General features: G+C 43.4%; 1 protein-coding gene across 25 annotated transcripts in view; it reads right to left on the bottom strand.

Moving 5' to 3' along the window:
- The window catches only part of KALRN (kalirin RhoGEF kinase), a 657335-nt gene that overhangs the window by 186223 nt on the left and 452005 nt on the right, over positions 1 to 19107 (bottom strand). For 6 of the 25 annotated variants that reach the window (XM_072811640.1, XM_072811639.1, XM_072811637.1 and 3 more), the window contains exon 34: positions 4220 to 4421. The exons of the other annotated variants lie outside the window; for them this stretch is intronic. In XM_072811640.1, coding sequence (XP_072667741.1) covers positions 4359 to 4421 — 63 coding nt within the window. In that variant the 3' untranslated portion in view covers positions 4220 to 4358. Of the gene's footprint in view, positions 1 to 4219; positions 4422 to 19107 lie in introns of those variants that run through there. 25 annotated transcript variants of the gene reach the window in all.

The raw sequence follows: 19107 nt of genomic DNA on the forward strand, positions 1-19107 counted from the left end.
TAGCTAGAATTATGAACAGTGTTAAAGGAGATAGAACCCTGGACTAGGCATATGGCCACTGGGGTTCCCTGATGCCCAAAGGAGGCCATATAACCTCTTTATGTCTCAATTTCCTTATCCATGAAAATGTAATAATGACACCTGTTCTACCTAACAAGTTAACTGTGCCAAAAGAGAACAGTGGGCTAAAGGACCTATAAAAGTATGAAATGCTAAGAAAATGCAAAGCACTGATAGACAAGCAATGAAATATTGTTGTTGCCACCTTTTCAGGGAGTCCCATTTCCTGAGGATCCTGCTCTTCAAGGACAGACACTTTAATAGTGTCCATGCATGCACCCTAGTGAGTGGACGCATCCTTTTTCAGGTAATTGTTTCATTTTAATAGGGACCTTCCAGCTATAATAGGTTGACCTGGTGGCTCTCAAGGTGTGGTTCCCTGGATGAGTAGCAGTAGCATTTCTTGGGAATTTGTTAGAAATAAAAATTCTTGGCTCTATCCCCATGTACTGATTCACAAACTCTGGGAGTGGGGCCCAGCCATCTGTTTTAACAAGTCCTCCAGATGAGTCTGATACATACTCAAATTTAAGAACCACTGGTTAGACTGAAGGAGAAAAAAGAAAGCTAGGAATAGGGCTCTGGGATGTGCCACTGACAAGCTTTTACATTCCTAAAGGAGGTACTTCCCTGGCTTATGGGACTCTTAACATCATAGTGCATAGCTCTGTGGGTGTGAGTGTCTGAGTGCATGTGTGTATGTGTGTGTGTAAAATGATGATCTGGAACATCATTTTCTCAGGTAGGTCTCTTTCCCACCACCCTAACAATGCATCCCCACCTTGGAGACTCCCTACCCCCTTTTCCTGATTTAATTTTCTTTGTAGCACTTATCATCTTCCCAATATGCTGTATTATTTCCTTCTCTATTTTGTTAATTGTCTCACTCCCTGATCTAGAATATATGCCCCACAAGGGCAGTCCATTTTGATCAGTGCTGTGTCCCCAGCTCTGAGAGCTGTGCCTAGCTGTACTGGCAGGCACTCAGTAAATATTTGTTGAATTAATGGGTGAATGAAAAGCTGCTGAACCTGGGAGATGAGAAAATATTGGGGTCAGACCAAAACACTGAAATACCCACAAGCATCCTTATTAGGCAATGTTGCAATGGCATGGGAGACTTGCCTCTCTGTTCCTGCTTTGGGCTCTGATATAAGTCTACAAACAAGGCTTGGGTATATGCCACCCTCGGGGAGTTGGTTCACTACACTGTTCATCATTACAAATAATGCTATCTGGTTTTTCCTAGGCTTGGGGAGGGTGTAATGATTGATCAACATGTTTATCTGGCTGTTTGGGGCTGGGAGCAGTCTACGGGTGTGCAACAGACTACAGTGTGACATGGCAGGGAAAACAGCGTCTAAGAATGAAAACCAGTTCTAGTCCTCTGCTCCAGCTCCCTGTGTGGTCTTGGGCAAACTGCTTAGCATTTCTGGGTCTCATTTCATTTGTTGATCTCAGTGATCTTCAAGGCTCCTTTCTGCAGTTGCTATCATAAATCCATTCATGTGTTGCTTGATTAATGTACGTCTCTACTGGCAAGCTCCATGAGAACAAAGGTGAGTCTGTATTTGCTCACCTTGTTCATATGCCCAGTGCTTGTAGGCACTAGGTATTTGCTAAGTGAGCAAATCCTTATAAAAGCCAGATGGTGATCTCAGACTCATCAGCCTGTGCTCTGCACAAGGATGTCACAGGGACATGGATGTGGGCTACAAAGACCTGGCCTGGAAGAGACCTCCAATCACACATGGAAGAGGTCTCCAAAGAAGAGCAGGACGCTGGCTGTGCCCCCTCCCACCCAGGGCATACAGAAGGTGCACAATTAATTAAGGTGAAGACTGTGGCACAGGGGTGAGCGCAGCGGTGAGCCCAAGTTGGGCACTGGGGCATCAGCCCTGTGGTTTGAAAAAGCATGGATCTGGAGATTAGAGACCTAAATTTGAATCACAGATCTGCTATATTCTAGCTTTATGACTTTATAGAAGTTATTTACTTCTCTTAGCTTTAGACTTTTCATCTGGAAAGTGAAGACAGAACTGCCTGCCTCTCAGGATGGCTGTGAAGATTAGAGGAGACGCTATATCTCAGGTGCCTTCCCAGCACCTGTATGAGAAAGGTGCTCAGTAAACAGAAGCCCCATTGTCTGGTTCTGCCCTCCTGGCCCCTCATGAGGTTTTTAACAATACTTCCTTCCCCAGAGAACCAGTCTCAGTTGGTTACCAGCTCATGGCAGTGCCCTGGCCAGTTTGGCTGAGGGGGATAAAGATTGAGATAAAAGGTATTTCTCAAAATATCTCCCTTTGGAGATCCATGTTTTCTTCTTTTGATTCCAGTTTGCTTAATGAGATTTTGAGATTTCTAGCTTGCTATGGCCTGAGAGCAAAAGTTGCAAATTTGTAAATAAAATTGAACAACTCATTATCTTTTGAACGTGCCAAGATTTATCACTGAACAGAACATGTTTGAACCTTGCTTGTCCCTCTTTTGGGCTGCCTTTGTCTCTCTTTCCACCTGTTCCCTCCCTGGGAGAGTTAATTATACTCCAGCTCCTGCCCTGCTTCCTCCACTCCCCACCCGCCCCCGCCCTGCCCGCACTCAACCACTACATATGGCCACCTTTATTCTGGAAAACAAATTCTGTTGCTAGGCAACCAGAACACAAAATTGCTGTGGTTGACATGATTCTTATTAATGACCGCAATTGCAGAAGTGCCGCCATCACGGCATGCCATACGTATGCTTGCTGCGTCTGTCCCCCCCGCCCCACTCCCCCGCTAGATAGATCTTTCCAGAAAGTGGGATGGGGTGGATCCTTGGTAGAAAATTAAGGGCCTCAGCACTCAACAGGAAGTATTTATAAATCACTGTATATCAACAGCCTGCTTTAGAATCATTTTATTAGAACACATTCAAGAAAGTGACATACGGAAAAAAGACAGCAGCAATTCTCAATCATGCAAATGCCCATGTTAAGGTTCTCCATTGGATTTAAATTCAAGTACAAAGACAGTCCTTTCCTGAGCCAGGTGCAATTCCAGGGAATGACACTGTGAATTGAGAGTGCATTTCCTCCACAAAGTTCAGAACACTGAACAAGTCCCATCCTCACAAGATTGCGAGGTACATGGAAGTGTAAACTTTCAGGATCTTAAGGACCCCTTTACCCGGCCCTCCCCCATAACCCAGCTGGAGGGTGAGCCCAACGTCGGGACCTTTTAGAAATAAGGTTTAGTCTATGGAAAATAAAGCAGTGGGCCTTAAAAAATTAGAAAATGAGTGTGTATATATATATACATATATATATATAGGTATGTAATGGAATCATCTTTGCCTCTTGATTTGGTGTGGGGTTTCCAGGAAACTCTGTTAGTGGTTCGGGCTCTCTTGAGTGTCTTTGAAGCTGGAGGACTTTTTAAACTTTTAACTTTTTATTATGAAAAATCGCAAACACATACAAAAGTGGAGAGAATGGTATAATGAATGGCCACATCCCGACCTTCTAGACTCAACAGTTAACCAACATGGAGCCAGTTTGTTTCATTTATTTCCTCTCCCACTTCCCACCCACCCCCGACAGGATAATCTGGAAGCACAGGCAGGCTAGGAGGGTGGTCTTTGAACCAGAGACCTCAGGAATGAGTGAGGTTAGAGGAGCTGGAAAATCCTGACAAAACCTGGGCAGGCTGACGCAGATAGAACATTTGTTGGGGATGTGGTTGGGCCAATGTTTGGGAACAGCTAGAGTTAACCCTCCTCTTCTCTACCATAAACTATCCCTTGTTCCTCCTCCCTCTTTTTCATGAGGTGGGAGAGGTAGGCTAGATTAGAATGATGGGTTTTCTGGATTAGGGGCCACTGACAACAGAAAGGATCAACCTGGAGCAAAACTCCAGAGATAGGTATATCCCTCTGACAAATGTGCCCACTCACGCTGCAGACCCCCAGGGCAGTGAGGGCCTGGAGTGCCTGGTGTTCGGACTGGGAGCTGGGGGGGAAGTAGCTTGGGTCATGGGGCCTCTCACAGGTCCCTACCGTCCCACCATTTTCAACTTTGGAGGGAAGCTCAGCAACCTCGAATTGCACCCAGTAGAGAAGCAGGGAGCCCGAGGGGCAAGCCCATGGCCCAGGCGGGCAGGTTTTGCTTGGAACATGTTGCCCTCTGAGCAAAGGCTGTACCCCACACCAGCCCTGCCAGAGCAGTCTCAAGAGAGGTGGGTGATGGGAGTCCAGGTGGGAGGTCCCAACGGCGCCACGGCTAACCCGGTGAGCTGCAGGGACAAGTCCCAGGCTGCGCGCTAAACGTAAGTGGAGAAAGGATCTCCAGGTCCCAGGTGCCACCGAGGAGCAAGGTTGCCATCCTGTTAAGAAAAGGGCCGGGGCTCTGTGATTTGCGTATGACTTTGCAAAAATCTGCATGAGATCCCGTAGCCCTTTATAGAAAACAGAGTTAAATCATCAGTGCAACCTACTGTATTTCTAGCAACCCAATGCACAGAGTGCAACCTGGCAAATACACAATCATTTTTTGAGAAGAGGAAATGGAGTGAGTAGAGTGCTGTGTAGGACATTCCTTGGTCTGAAGGTTCAGAAGAAGCCAACCAAGTCCAGGATCCAGATGAGGATCGCTGACTGGCCACTTTCGCTAACCTTGTCAGGGTTCCAATCCATATACTTTTCCTTGCAATAGTTCCCAGTTGAGGAGTCCTGCAGTGGTTTCCCAATGTCCCACGCATAAAAGGAGTAGAGCCAGGAAGACTTTAAGAGGGATGCATTCAATAGGAGGTCCTAGCAGCAGTGATCCTTAGTGTTTATTTCAGACCCTTTTTGTTGTGTTTCTTTGTTTCAACTCTTTTGGGATCCCTGTGCCTGCCAGAAAATCTCACTATCACATTCATTTGGGGGAAAGAAACTGAGAAAAGTTGACCCATTTATGTGGCAGATCTTTGGCAGTAAGTGACTTAAAATTTCTGGTTTCCAGGGTCCATGACATGTAGTAATCTGTAATTTTTCCAAGGCACGTGGTTGGTTTGTGAGGCCACAAGGCTGGCTGAAGGAGCAGATTACTGAGTGAGTAAGGGAGAGTGCCAGAAACCCGGCTTTTTTATTGCAGTGTGGCCACGCCAACCGTACTGGGCCACCGGAACAATGGAATGTTTCCTTAACAATGGCCCCTCAAAGAAAGCCAACTTCCAGTGCTCTTGGACCAATGAAGTATTCTAAAAAGCAATGGCTCAACAAGAGAAAAGTTCAAGACAAATTGAAGAGTATGATCTCATATCTGACTGTGGCTTAGCCGATGGTGCTAAAGGCTCCATTATACTTGCCATATAGAAATGAGAAAACAATCCCAAACTCCCTTAGTAAGAACTCCAGCCAGGCAAAATCTGCTCATTAAGGGAGCGAAAACCCTGGAGCATCAAGTTAAAACGGTAGTTACTCTGAGCTGTGACAAAGTTTGGGGATACTTAGGATTCAGGAAAGGGGGAGGAGATCCTGAAGAAAGCCGGGAGCTGTACACACGCATTTGTGAAGTGACTCATGGAAGGTACTGGTGACCACTGAGCTCCCCTTTACCAGGGCAAAAGGGTCTTAGGAATTTTTGCATCCCATTGCATTAATGGGGAGGTGGGGGGTGCAGGGGCGGTGTCCACTGCCCTGGTCCGCTCACACCATGATTCACAGTCATTACCAGTTAGTTTATAAATGTGCCATGAGATCTGTAGAATTTATCACGGTGGCGGAATTTAACAGTTTTATAAATGCTGAATTTGACCTTTTGTTCTTTATGCGGTTCTTAAAATTCTGAAGGGGGAGAGACAGTTTTTAAAACATATTTTTATTGTCATTCATTAAGATGGCTAGTTTTCATCCTCATTTTTACTGTCACTATCATGAACAGCTAGTATTTGTTGACCATTTAGCTTGTGCCAAGCAAAAGGCTTAGTGTCCAGGATGCGTCATTTCACGTAATTTGCACCACAATGTTATGAGGTGGGTAATACCATTACCCTCATTTTGCAGACTGAAGCGCTGAGAGGCCCTGCCCAGGATCAAACAACCGGCAAGTGAAGGGCGTGAGATGGTGCTGTGGGTGGTGGGACTCCGAGGCTATCCTTAACCACTGTGCTGTGTTGCCTCTTGTAAAGGAGAATCCATCTCCCAAGTGATAGTTGTAGGTTTGTGTGTTTGTGGATTCCAAAGGTCTTGGAAAGCATCTCACATATTTTAAGGATCTATCTTGTCCCCATGGACCTAACTAGAAGTGGTTTGGATCACTTCATGACATGTATTCATTAGGTTTTGCAGACAACTTTGTATCCCCTTTTAAGCCTCAAGTTGTGATTATCTCTGTGCACTTGCAAATCCGTCTGATGGTCTGACACATGAGACATCCAAGAAAGAAAGACATGTAGGCACACTGAACTTTTGTTCTCTAAAGCCCTGAGAAAATACAGACACACTGATGTAGGAAGCCATGATTTTATATGGCCCGGTTGGCGACATGAAAGAATAGTGGACACCAATGCATAGCTCTTAACTTTAAAAATGACAGCCATTCATAATCTCATTGAGATGATTTTTCTACAAATCTGGCCTAAAGAAAGGACTATGGGAACAGTGGAAGTGGAAATGTGGTGTGGGAAAAAGGCCATTACATTTTTTTTGAGATGCAAATGATTTCTATTATTTAAAAAAGTAACTCCCAGCTTGGAATTCATATATAGGTTCCATATCCAGTCATCCTATACCTTTGGCATTTGAATCAAAATGTAGGTGAGGGTAGGGCCTGAAGTTAGCTTTTAGAAAGATTTCCCTCATAATTCTGCCCGTTGCCTGGTTTGGAATCCTTAGCACAGAGACCTTCTCTATGTCCCAATCACTCCATCGCTGGAAAACCTGAGTTTTGTAGTGTTTCAACTGCATTTTTACATCTGCCAGAGCACATACTGTCTGAAAGTACTTGTCTTAAGCATTTTTCATGAGGAGCAAGAATCAGTGAGACCTGCTTCAATAGGACAGTGGCTTTTATTAACCAGACCTCCCCAGTATTCTTTTACTTTAGGTGGGGAGGGGCCTGTGTTGAGATTTCCCCCATCTCCCACTCTTCAGACACAGACTCCTTTATATCAGTACTTTGTACAATATAATGTAGGTTCCATTCTAATACTAGACACTCGGGATATAAGCTTTCCGGGCTTTAGAAAGTTGTTCTGCAGATCCTACTTGCACAAGAGACATCACTGGACACCCAGTAGCATAAAAATAGCCACATATGGGGAACGTATGTATATATTATAGATTTATACCCTTTCTCGATCCATAAAGAACTTGAGGCAACTATTTTGCATCATATTTTTAAATGCCTCTTCAGTAGACTACGTGTTCTGGATGATTCTGATGGACTGGGAAACCGGTGAGGCAGGAGTGTGAGTGAATTACTACTCCCGTGGTTAAGGCATAACAAACAGTTCCTCTACGTTTCTGATTTGTGCCTTGCTCTGCTAGGCACAGAGGTCAGTGAGCGACCACCACGTGGGATCCACAGAACATGGAAGGCTAAGGTGTGATTCATCCAGATTATGGGGGGTGGCTAGTAATGATAGGACTAAGCCCATTTGCGCCATAATGTGTGCTCTGGCCTGAATTATCCAATTGTTTTCTTTAGTGAGCTTGTCTCATGGAAGACAGTGTGCATAGTGGGCGTCGGAAAGACCTGGGTTCAAATCTTGGTTCACTTTCTGGTTGTGTGACCTTGGGCAAGTTCTTGAACCTCTCTGAGTGACATTTTCCTCATCTGCAAAATGAGGACAATGATACTTACCTTGGAGAACTGTTGTGAGGACCAAACGGATGGTGAGACATAAAATGCCAGGCTCAAATTAGGAGTCCAGTGAGAGAGGCAGTTGTTATTGTCAGTTATTTATGCTCTGGACGGTTTCCTTGCAGGCAGCCTTTGTGCTTTTCTTGGCCTGCCCAATTATAACGGGGATTTCTAAGAGAAGGACTATGCCTTTCCCATTAGATGGGGCAGCAGGAGGCAGGGGGGTATTATCCTTAGGGGGAACTTCCTGTGCTCTGTTTGTTTCCATTATACATGGGGATCTCAGCAAATACGATATTAACTGGTTTAAAAGGGCTTTTCTCCACACCAAAGGTCAAACTAGAGCCCGGACTGGAGATTTTCCTTGATGTAGCCATCAGAATTAAAAACTGAGGTACAGAGTAGTAAAAATGTTGAATTGTGTACGCAGGAGAGACGTAAACACCATGAAGTCTCTCTTTTGTTTAGTTTTTTTTTTTTTTTTTTTTTAAGGACTGATCTTGTGACCTTCTTATGTGTTCTTTCTTGCTTTCTACTCTGCCTGAAGGGTCTCCTTTGGGCTTCTGGAAGTCTGTTTGTTGCTTATGCTGACCCCAGGGTTCCTCATCCGGAATCGTGTTAGGAGCTTACTGAGGAGGACCAGCGGGCCTAGGAGCTTAGTGATGAGTGGGAAGGCCTGGCAGGTGGTGCAGAGCGCGCTCCCTCCTGAGTGCCAGGCCAGGCACTCCCCACCTCAGGAGGACCACCCCAGCGAAAAGCAATCAGCTACAGCAGGGAAGAGTCCAGCTCCCTGTTTTTCCTCTTTCTGTTTCTCCCTCCGCTCAGGGAATCCTCTGAGAGAATTGGAACTAGACAGTGTGGAAAAACATCCTTGGAGATATTTGTTTCGTGTAATTTTTTGGTTTTTGTTTCAAGTTCAGAAAGGTTAGTAATTGCCTCTTTACCGAGAACTCTTCTTAGAAAACATTCCCTCTGCCCTTAGACTGTGGGAGCTGAAGGGAGAGAGGGAGGTGAGGGGCCAGGGGAGGGCTGGGTCTTGACCTAATGGTGAACCTCCTATTTGAAACCTTGCTGCCCGCACAGGGTGACCCATGTCCTTCATGGAGGCTCTTTGTGTCCTCACCTGGGTCCCAGTGTCCCCATGCTGGGTCAGTCTGGAAACCCCCCCCTCTGGAATCACAGGGGCTTAAAACCAAACTTGGAATATGTCTGCTTTATGTCTCTCCCTCTGCATATCTCGCCATGGAGTCTCTTCATGAACTTGAAAGTCTACTCAGCTTTTCCTCACCTTTTCCACACTCTCACTAAATAGCTGCACTGGGGTGGGGTGGGGGAAATGCTGATGAACTCTTCATCTCCTTGTCACCCGCCCAACCAGCCGCCCCCTAAATTTTCCTTCTCTTTCCTTTCACTGTTCAAGGATTCTGACCTTCGCCACCAAACAAAGTTTCCAGTTCCTCAGCTCACAATCTTGGCCCATCCTACACGTCAGCTCAGATTCACTCTCTGGTCACTTGCCCTCCTCTTGAGATACTGAGAAGAGTCAAGCCCCTTGTTTCCTACGAGGCACCTGCTTGTCCCCTTGTCCTTGGTTCATGCTAAGGGTGGGCCTCAGCAACCATCTAATAATTGTGTTCCTTCCTGTCCTTTAAAAATGACATCCAGTGGTTTTTTTTTCTTTGTTAATAAAAGTAATTTTCCTGCCATAGAGAATTTGGAAAAAGCCACCATCCAGAAATAACCACTATTTACATTTTGGTGTATTTCTTTCATATACACATACATGCACACATATATGTATACCCACATATATATGTACATATGCATACATAAGCACAGATACCCAAACATATATGCACATACACGTTGCTCTTTTATATTTAAAACAGAAATATTAGTCTTTTTATATTTAGAAGGAAAAAGAAGTCTCCCAAAGGAAGAAAGGGAATCATACACTGTAGGTAGGTCCTTCACCTGGCCAGCCGCAGCCAGGAGCTTTTAGGGCCCATGACTTAATAGTTTATAATGTCATGGGCCTGATGGCCAGGGGATACGTCCAAGAGATCCCTGCCTCCCAAACCACGTAGATGACTTCTTAGAGAGTGCATGGGAAACACATCTAGAGACACACAACCCATAGATATACAAAAACAGAAGTTATACACATAAAACATTCGAACAAGTATTTTCTGAGCATGTCTACCTGTATGTCAGGGCCCTGCAGATAACGGAAGCTGTCACACGTGAGCCTTGTCTTCACGGATCTGGAGACTCAGTTGCTGAGATAAAAACTAATGCACAGGAAATGCTACTGAACTAGAAGATGATGCTATAGCTCACAAGGTGCTGAGGGAAGGGACTCCTGAAATCATTCTAATAATGAAGAACATTCAACAACACGCTACCTGAGGTCAGAAACAGTTCTGTCATTACAGAGAAATAATTTTGGAGACACAGTGATGTCTGTGATGGCTGGTAGACAAAAGCAATTATCATTTAGAAGATCACTTAGTGAAGATAATCACACAGATAATCTACCAGAAAACATATTAGAGGAGAGGTTTGCAGACAGCAAGGAAGCCAGAAGAGCGGCAGGCCCCAGGGGAAGGAGCCTGTGTCCCAGGAGGCTGTAGGTACTCGAGAATGCTACTCTGGTTTGGGAGTCACACTTCTCCTCTTGAAGCTCCCAGGGATAGATTTTATATATTCCATGAAAATCCAGAGCCAGGAAGAAGAATATGCAATCACTCTGATGATCCACTGCAACATGATTTCAGGAAAAGCAACAAGAATGAAGGAGAGCCAAGATGGCTGAGAGGTAAAGCTGTGGATGGGGTTTAAGAAAAGATTATCTAGGAGATGGCAGGTGAGGAGTCCAGTTTCAGGTCTGCTGAGGAGAGCGAGGAGAATCATCCAAGTGTAGTTAGGCCACAAATGGTTGGAAACAGGGTGCTGGATCCTAGCGTGGGGGGGAAGGGCTGGAAATAGAGATTTCTCAACTCACTGTTAAAGAGTGTGACATTATGCTAAACAGTGTGGCAAAAACCAAGTAAAACATATAACATATGCCCTGAAAGTTAAAGAATGGTATTTGGCTTGTTTGTGTGTGTGTGTGTGGGGGGGGAGGGCGGGGAGTAGGGTAAGGGGCAATGCTGGTGGCTGAGACGTATGATGGGAGAAGCAGCGAGCATCTGCATGAAGGAGGCACGAGTCAGGCCGGGGCAGATGTGATTATACAAGTCAGTAAGCATTACAGAAGGTGGACATAAGCAGGAGCAAAGCATGATGTGACTGGGGGCATTCAAGTGCCAAGATTTCCTACGTGCTAGATGCTATAGTAGACAGTGGAGACGTAAGCATCATTAAGACCAAGATATGATCATCAAGGAACTCACAATGTAACACGGGAGAAAGACACTTAGGCAACCAATTATTTGATAAGTATAATTAGGTTGAAACATATAAATTGCCAATATTCACCCATTCTTTAGATACACAGAAATGGCAGTTTCATCTGATTCCATGGAACGTAGGTGCATTATAGCACGTATAACACATAAAGGTCTCTAAAGGGTCCTGTGTCAGAGGGAAAACTATAGAAACATCTGGGGGACGGGGCCTGTACTTTATCCTAGTAAATGTGCTCCTGAAGGCTTTTAACTGACAAGTGAGACATTGAAAGAACAGCTTTGGGAGGATGAATCTGGTGTCAGGAGAAAAGATGACACTCAGGAGCAAAATCCCAGAAAATAGGGAGGCCATTGAGGAGGTTATGGAAAGAATTTCAGCAAAGGGTAACCAGGGCCTGACAGGGTGGTGTGACAGAGATTTGGAGGGCCTCGTTCTCAGGATTTGGCGACAGACTGGCCATCAGGGAGTTCTGTCCCAGATAGGAAAGTCCACCAGGTGGCTGGTTGGACAGAAGGAAGTAATTTTTTGAGACTGAGACTGGGGAAAAGTCAGACATCCAACTGGAAACTCAGAGGCAACCAGTTATCGTTACTGCGCCCAGCACTAACGCTGCTCGTTATGCAGCCATTTGGTCTTGAACTGGATTGTTGGTTTTCTGGTTCCTCAGGAGAACTTAGCCTTCACACGGGTGGGGACTGGTCTGTTTTGTCTCACTGCTGCATCTCCATCCTGGCACAGTGCCTGGCACAAGGGGGGTGAGTGAATAGATTCATAGGAAAGCTGCCATGACGAGCCAAGTCACTTCAGAGCTATAATCTTAGCATTTTTGTCACGGACATAAGAATTGAAGCAACACAAACTGTGGTTGGAGGTTGGGGGGATGTAGAGAAAGAAGAACAGGACTAGAAGTTCAGGTGCACCTCTCACTGGAGCATGTGTTGGATGGCAGAGGGACAGGAGCTGGTTGACAGCATGTGGGAGAAGAGGAGTTGGAGTGATACACTCATGGGTACAAAGGATGAGATTCAGAAGGTTGGGGATGGGTAACGTTAGACTCTGAGTCTAGAGAAGGGATGAGAGAGTATGATGGGTGTATCTAGGTGACGATAGAAGTCATGTAAAAAAATAAAAAAGCCCCAAACTGTAGTGTTTCTTGGATGCTAATCAATAAAGTCTAAATTCCTTTGACTGGTGTGCAGCATCCGCCATGCTCTGACCCAAGCAATCCTTCTGGTTTTATTTTTCACAGCTCACCTCACAAACCCAGAACTTCAACCAGGCATATCTACTCTGCACGCCCCAAACTCATCCTATTATTCCCTTTCTCCCTTACTGGCTCTTACTATTTCATCCATGTAGAATGGCTTTCCTCTGCCCACCCTCCCCAGTCCTGCCTGGATAAATTCTACCCACATAGCAAAGTCTAACGCTGAAACTTCTCCGATCCTCCCAAACTAGGATTTTGATTTTCTTAATTACATTTGGTCCCAATTTCTAGATTGCTCTCTCACCCACACTGCCAAACATGTTTGTTACCTTTTGTTGATTTGTTCTTCAGTTATTCCTTTAAAAAATATTTACCGAGCATCTTCTACGAGTCGGTACTTTGCTAGATTCGGTGACGTGGTGAGGGTATGAAACAGACATCCCTCTGTCCTCATGGAAGGTCTGGTGGAAGAGGCAGCCATATATAGCCACAAAAATGCTTATGGTCACAGTGACAGGTACTGAGAAATAACAGTCTAGAGTGTTGTGAGAGGTGTGACCTGGGGAAGGGACTTAGGCAGTGGGTCTGGACAAACTAAAATCACAAAGAAGAGACGGTAAAAGGGGTGGACTTTGGCATGGGAAGAGAGGGAAGCTTCCAGGCAGAGAAAACACAGGCCCTGGACATAGGTCCTGGGCTGGGATGAACCCTGGCACATTCGAGGAAGGCCAGGCAGGCTGCAAGGCAAGACACAGGAGGAAGAATGGCCCCCATGAGGCTGGAGAAGTGGGCCGAGGCCCCGATCATGCAGCCACATAGGTCATGTTGAAGATTTTGATATTTATCCGAAGAATAAAGGTAAACTCGTGAAGGTCTGGAAGGCACAAAGTGATGAGGACAGCTTGCATTTTAGAGAGATCATACTGGCTGTAGCGTGGAGACGAGAGTGGAGGGAGGTCCCCAGACCAGTTAGGCGCTCCATTCACAAGCCATGTGTGATAAGACAGTGGCTTGCACTAGAGTGGGTCACACAGATGCTCAATAAATGCCAAAGGACTGTAGTCATCGGTCTTTGTGGAGTCAATCACTGGGACTGAGAAAAGTTGAGATTCACCTTTACAAATCATTCCTCTAAGGTAAACCTGCAGTCAGCATAACCTCAGTTCTCAAGAACCCCTTGGGAAATGTGCCTGTCCAGATCATCAAGTTTTCTGGATAACCAAAGGTAAACACCAACACATTATCTCCCTAGTTTAACCATTTTTTAAGAATATCTTTTTCTCTTTGACTTCTTAAGCAGCATATGTTGAACAGAATTTCCCCTTCTGTTAACAATTACAAACACCAACAGGAATAATAATTATGGTATAGTACAGAAGGCAAGGGAGTCCACAGACATGCCCAGTCATGATGCTTGCTTGGTACCCTCAGTATATAGAACCAAACTGTTAGAGTTTTAATTCATCCACCAGCTTTTGCTCTCAGAGCTTTTCTGCTTCATCTCTTGCTGACAGTAGCTCAGCCTTTGTGGCTATTAGTGGGTCTAGACAGAAGTCACTTTCTCCCCTTCTAATTTTCTTATGGGCCAGGTAACTAGATGGCCATGAAGGTAAGAATTACATATAAAATCTGGATTTGAGAGGCTTTTCTTTGAATATAGATGTTTAGTTTTGCTATGCGAAGACTTCCTCCCTATGTCTTGGATCTGTTTGTTGGACAACTGAGTTCCAAATCCAGTACATTTATCACCTTTTTTCCTAACACGCTGCGTTGCTTTAGCTGCATAACCTATTATATAATGTGTGACAACAGACAGGTACAGTTCAAAAAGTCAAGTTGTTCTTCTTCCTTCATTAAAACAGAGGAGGAGGGAAGCCTGGGTGGCTCAGCAGGTAAGTCCCTGTCTTTGGCCCAGCGAGTGATCCTGGAGTCCCCGAGATCAATTCCCACATCGGGCTCCCTGCATGGAGCCTGCCTCTCTCTGCCTCTCTCTCTGCCTATGTCTCTCTCTCTCTCTCTCTCTGTGTGTGTCTCTCATGAATAAATAAATAAATCTTAAAAAAAAAAAAACAGAGGAGGAATGCTTAGGGATTGACACAAACCTGCATTATATATAAAGTTTCCATGTTGCTATACTATTTGGAGGAGAAATAAATAGTGAATTATATTTTAAAATACTAAGTATAGGAAATGTCTCATATGTGATATCATCTGAACCTCTAACTTACAAATATATTGATTTCTAAATGTCATATTTTATGTTTATCAAGACAGAAGAAAGATAGTAAAAAGACGAGCCACAGATTGAGAACAGATATTTACAACATGTATAACCAATAAAGGACTAATATCTAGAATATATGAAGAACTCCAAAAAAATGCATATAAGAAACCCCTAGACAACTCATTAGATACATGGGCTAAAGGCTTGAATGACTCATCATCAAAGAAAATCCAAAGGCTCAATAAGGACGTGAACAAAGCGTTCCAAGTGTTCAATCATTAGTGATTGGGGAAGTGCAAATTAAAACCAACAGCAGCTACTACCACATCCCCAGTAGACCTGCACAAATTTTGGAGTCTGACAATATTGAGTAGAGGAGGGGATGTAGAGCAACTGAAAATCTCACATATACTGGTAGGAGTGTAAATTTGGTGCCAGCATTTTGAAAAATAGTTTATACCAACTAGTAAAGTTGGAGATATACATATATACCCTATCACTTAGTAATTCCTTTTTTGTTCACCTAGAAATTCCACTCCTTGTTTTACACCCTAGAGAAACTCAAGCACATGCACACAAGGATATATATACAAGAATATTCACGGCAGGATTTCTCCAATAGCCCCAAACATCCCATATAGAGAATGGATAAGCTGTGGGATAGTCATACAAAGGAATACTATATAACAATGAAAATTAATGACCTATACACACCAGCATGAATGAATTCCATAAATATAAGTGTTGAGCAAGATACACACACACACACACACACACACACACACACACACACACACACACGAGTATAATTCCAGTCATTTAAATTTAAGAACAACCGTATTGAAACTACATTGCTTAGGGACATATACAAAGGAGGTAAAAATATAAAGAAAAGCAAGGACAGTATTAATTATGAACGTCAAAAGAATGATTACCTCTAGGGGAGAAGAACAGGGCTGTGATCAGGGAGGGGCACACAGGAGGCTTCTGGAAAGCTGGCAATGTCCTGCATCCATGACCTGCATGATTATTTCCTGCATATTCATTTTATAATTGCCCATTCAATTGTCTAGGACTTTGTATGCATTTTCAGCATATGTATTTTACTTTAAAAAAAATCTTAAGTATTAAGGGTACCAGATGTTTATAATTAGGAATGTACTTTACCCATAGGATCAAAAGTATAATTAGCATTAATCAGACAAGCCCACAAGTCTCATTAGGGTAACCGTATAGATTAAATACTATTTAAGTATTTAAGTACATTTCAATAAAAGTAAAAGAAAATAATATAGTTGCAATATGCTCAGTTAAACGAAACATACAAGACCAATAATGAATAGGGATTGTTTTAGAGTATCTGATATCATATTAGAAATGATAAAAAAAAATTGATGCTACACTTGCAAGACTATGGGGAAACTGGCACTTTTACACACAACTGGAAGGAGTATAGACTGTGACAACATCCACATAGGGCGATCCGACAATGTCTATCAAAATTTAAAATGTAACTTCTTTTGATGTATAGTAGTTGTACTTCTAGGAAGTTGCCCTGTAATATATGCACGATTCACAAGTGTGAGAAACTATATCTGTGCAAAGCTATTAATTACAGCCTTGTTTGTAACGGCAAAGGATTGGAAACATCCCACGTACCCATCAAGAGAGAACGAGGTAAATAAATTATGGTACCATAAGAAATGGAATACCATGCAGCCATCAAAAAGAATAAAGCAGTACTATATGACCTACTATAAGATTACCCATATTTGTTACGTGGAAAAAGGGTAAAACAGCACTTATTGTATGCCACTACTTATTTAAACATTTTTAAGAAGAGTAAATAAACATGAGCATTCATATTTTTAAAGTGTCTCTGTAGAATACCTACATTTTGAAACACATGCATGTTATTATGACTTCAAAAGATCATCTCATTTTAAAAATCTTGAATATGTATCCTTAAGGAAAAACAGGTTTAATTAAATTATTATGAGGTAGTATAAGAAGACTTTGGTAAAGATACTGTTTTTCCAAACAGTTCCCATCAGAGCTAATAGCCTATTTAAAAATAAAAAAGACAAATTCTACATCAAAACAAAATCATTCATTTGATACGGATGTATCAGCAGTACCACTCTTTTACATATCTATCATCCATGATTAAAATAACTATTTTGGGATCAAAACTGATACAAGGGATGCCTGGGTGGCTCAGTCGATCAGGCTTCTGCCTTTGGTTGGGGTCATGATCCCAGGGTCCTGGGGTTGAGCCCTGTGTCTGGCTCCCTGCTCAGTGGGGATCTTGCTTCTCCCTCCCTGTTCCCTCCCCCCGACTTGTGCTTGCTCTCTCTCTCTTTCTTGTTATCTCTGTCTCTCAAATAAATATAAATCTTAAAAAAAAAAAATCGATACAAAGGAGGAGAAACAGAAAGGAGGATGAACTTTCAGGCCAAGCTCAAATTTCCCTTTTGGTGTAGAAGCCATCCAATTCCCCAGGATAAATTTATTGCACAAAGCAGGTGTGCTTCTGGCACCAAACCTAGCATACAGCGTGGTAAATATGTGTCTTATCTGACACTTTCACCTTCGTAGGATCTCTGGTACTTAGCCGAGCAACTAGCATAAAGGAAGGGCAAAGTACAACTGTTTCCTTCCATAAACACGTAAGACACGTCCATAGCCACTGCATTTGGAATCACATATAAGACACTTGGGGTGTGCAAGGACAGAGGGGGTTCTTACATAGTCTTTATCTCCCAGGTACCTTGTCATCGGTGGACACTCAATAAAATTCCTCTGAATAAAAGAATGAAATCATTGGAAATAATTTCCAAATATATAAGAAATAATTTTCTATTTTACCTCTAATTTCACTCTTCCCTGCTCACAGATCTTTTTCACTTGGTCACTTGTTAACGGTTGTGCCAACTAGCTTGCTCTTTAAATAACACAACCAACCTAGCGGTTTGGATTTCATGTTCCCGTCAGAAGCACTATCTTGACTTTAAATGTTAGAGAACATATCCTGACAATCTTTCTCTTTGGGGATTTTTCAAGAAAAAATTTTTCATGAATGCAATAAAGGTTCCTAATATCTCATATGGAAAAGGCATAAAAATTGTGACTGTTCTTGTTTGGGGGTGGGTTGTGGGTGCAGTGGGGTGGGCGGGGAGAGCTGGACTATGCATTACAGATTTCAGATTCCACAATTCGAAGCACCTCTCCTAAACACACCAGTCCCCACTCTCTACCCCTTCATGCCATTTAAAAAAATAATATATTTTTTTAAAGAAACAACTTCCTTCCAATATTCCTGTTTTATGAGATAGAGAAAATTTAAAAGTATTTGAGGGTAATGTTGAATATTTCTTGCTCTTTTCTCTTTGTCTAGAATGTTTGCCCACCTGCCATGACCATAACCTATAACCCTTCTCTAATCAGGAGTGTGCTGACTGTACTCAGAGCCGAAAGATTGTGTGTGTGTGTGTGTGTGTGTGTGTGAGAGAGAGAGAGAGAGAGAGAGAGAGAGAGAGAGAAATCTGGCATTTGGATTTGAAATGGTTATGAATCAGGGAATTAAATATTGCAGGAATACCTTCAAGAGTTCCCAACTGATCTTTTTAATAGAATTGCTGTGTTCTTTTTAGATTAACGCCGCCAACGGTATCAGTTGCAGAGACATATGCAAAGGTTAGAGATTAAAACAAAATTCCGAATGAATTCCAATGAATTCCAAATGCCTTAAAATTGAACATATTTAGGTTAACATCAGCAGGAAGGAGGTCAAAGCAGGCAACCAAGGTGTTTTGTTCTGTTCACTGCCATATCCTGTGTGTCTAGAACAGTGCCTGCCACATAGCTGAGCTCAAAAAAAATGGTTGATGAATTTGTGAGACAAAAAGGTGGCATCCATCAAGATCCCGAGGAAAAGAAAAGAGCATGAATCTTCCATCTCCTCGGGTGCTCACCAAATCATGCCTTCCACGTGTATGTAAGTGACAGCAAATAGCGATAGACTTTTTAAACCCCACACCTGCGGCTGAAAGGACACCAGTGAGCAGGTGAGCAGGGGACAGAGCTGGTGAGAGATAGAGGCTTTTTCTCCCCCCTTCAGTACATCATACAGTACAGAGAGGATATAAGCCCTCGCCCTTGGTATGGGCTGAGAGCACTGTTTAGGGAGCACACCCTAGGCATTGCACAGCCAGCACCAGCAGAGGCCGTGCGCATTAGAGGACTAGCTCTCCGGAGCTTGGGGTCAGTGTACACACCTCTCTGCGATGACCAACTTCAAACAGAACCAAGTAGTGTTAAAAAAAGGACAGTAGATGACCATTTTGAACTTGGAAGAGTCAGCTGTGAGCCCTCACATGT

This window comes from Canis lupus, chromosome 35 (assembly GCF_048164855.1).
Source record: "Canis lupus baileyi chromosome 35, mCanLup2.hap1, whole genome shotgun sequence".
Lineage (NCBI taxonomy): Eukaryota > Metazoa > Chordata > Mammalia > Carnivora > Canidae > Canis > Canis lupus.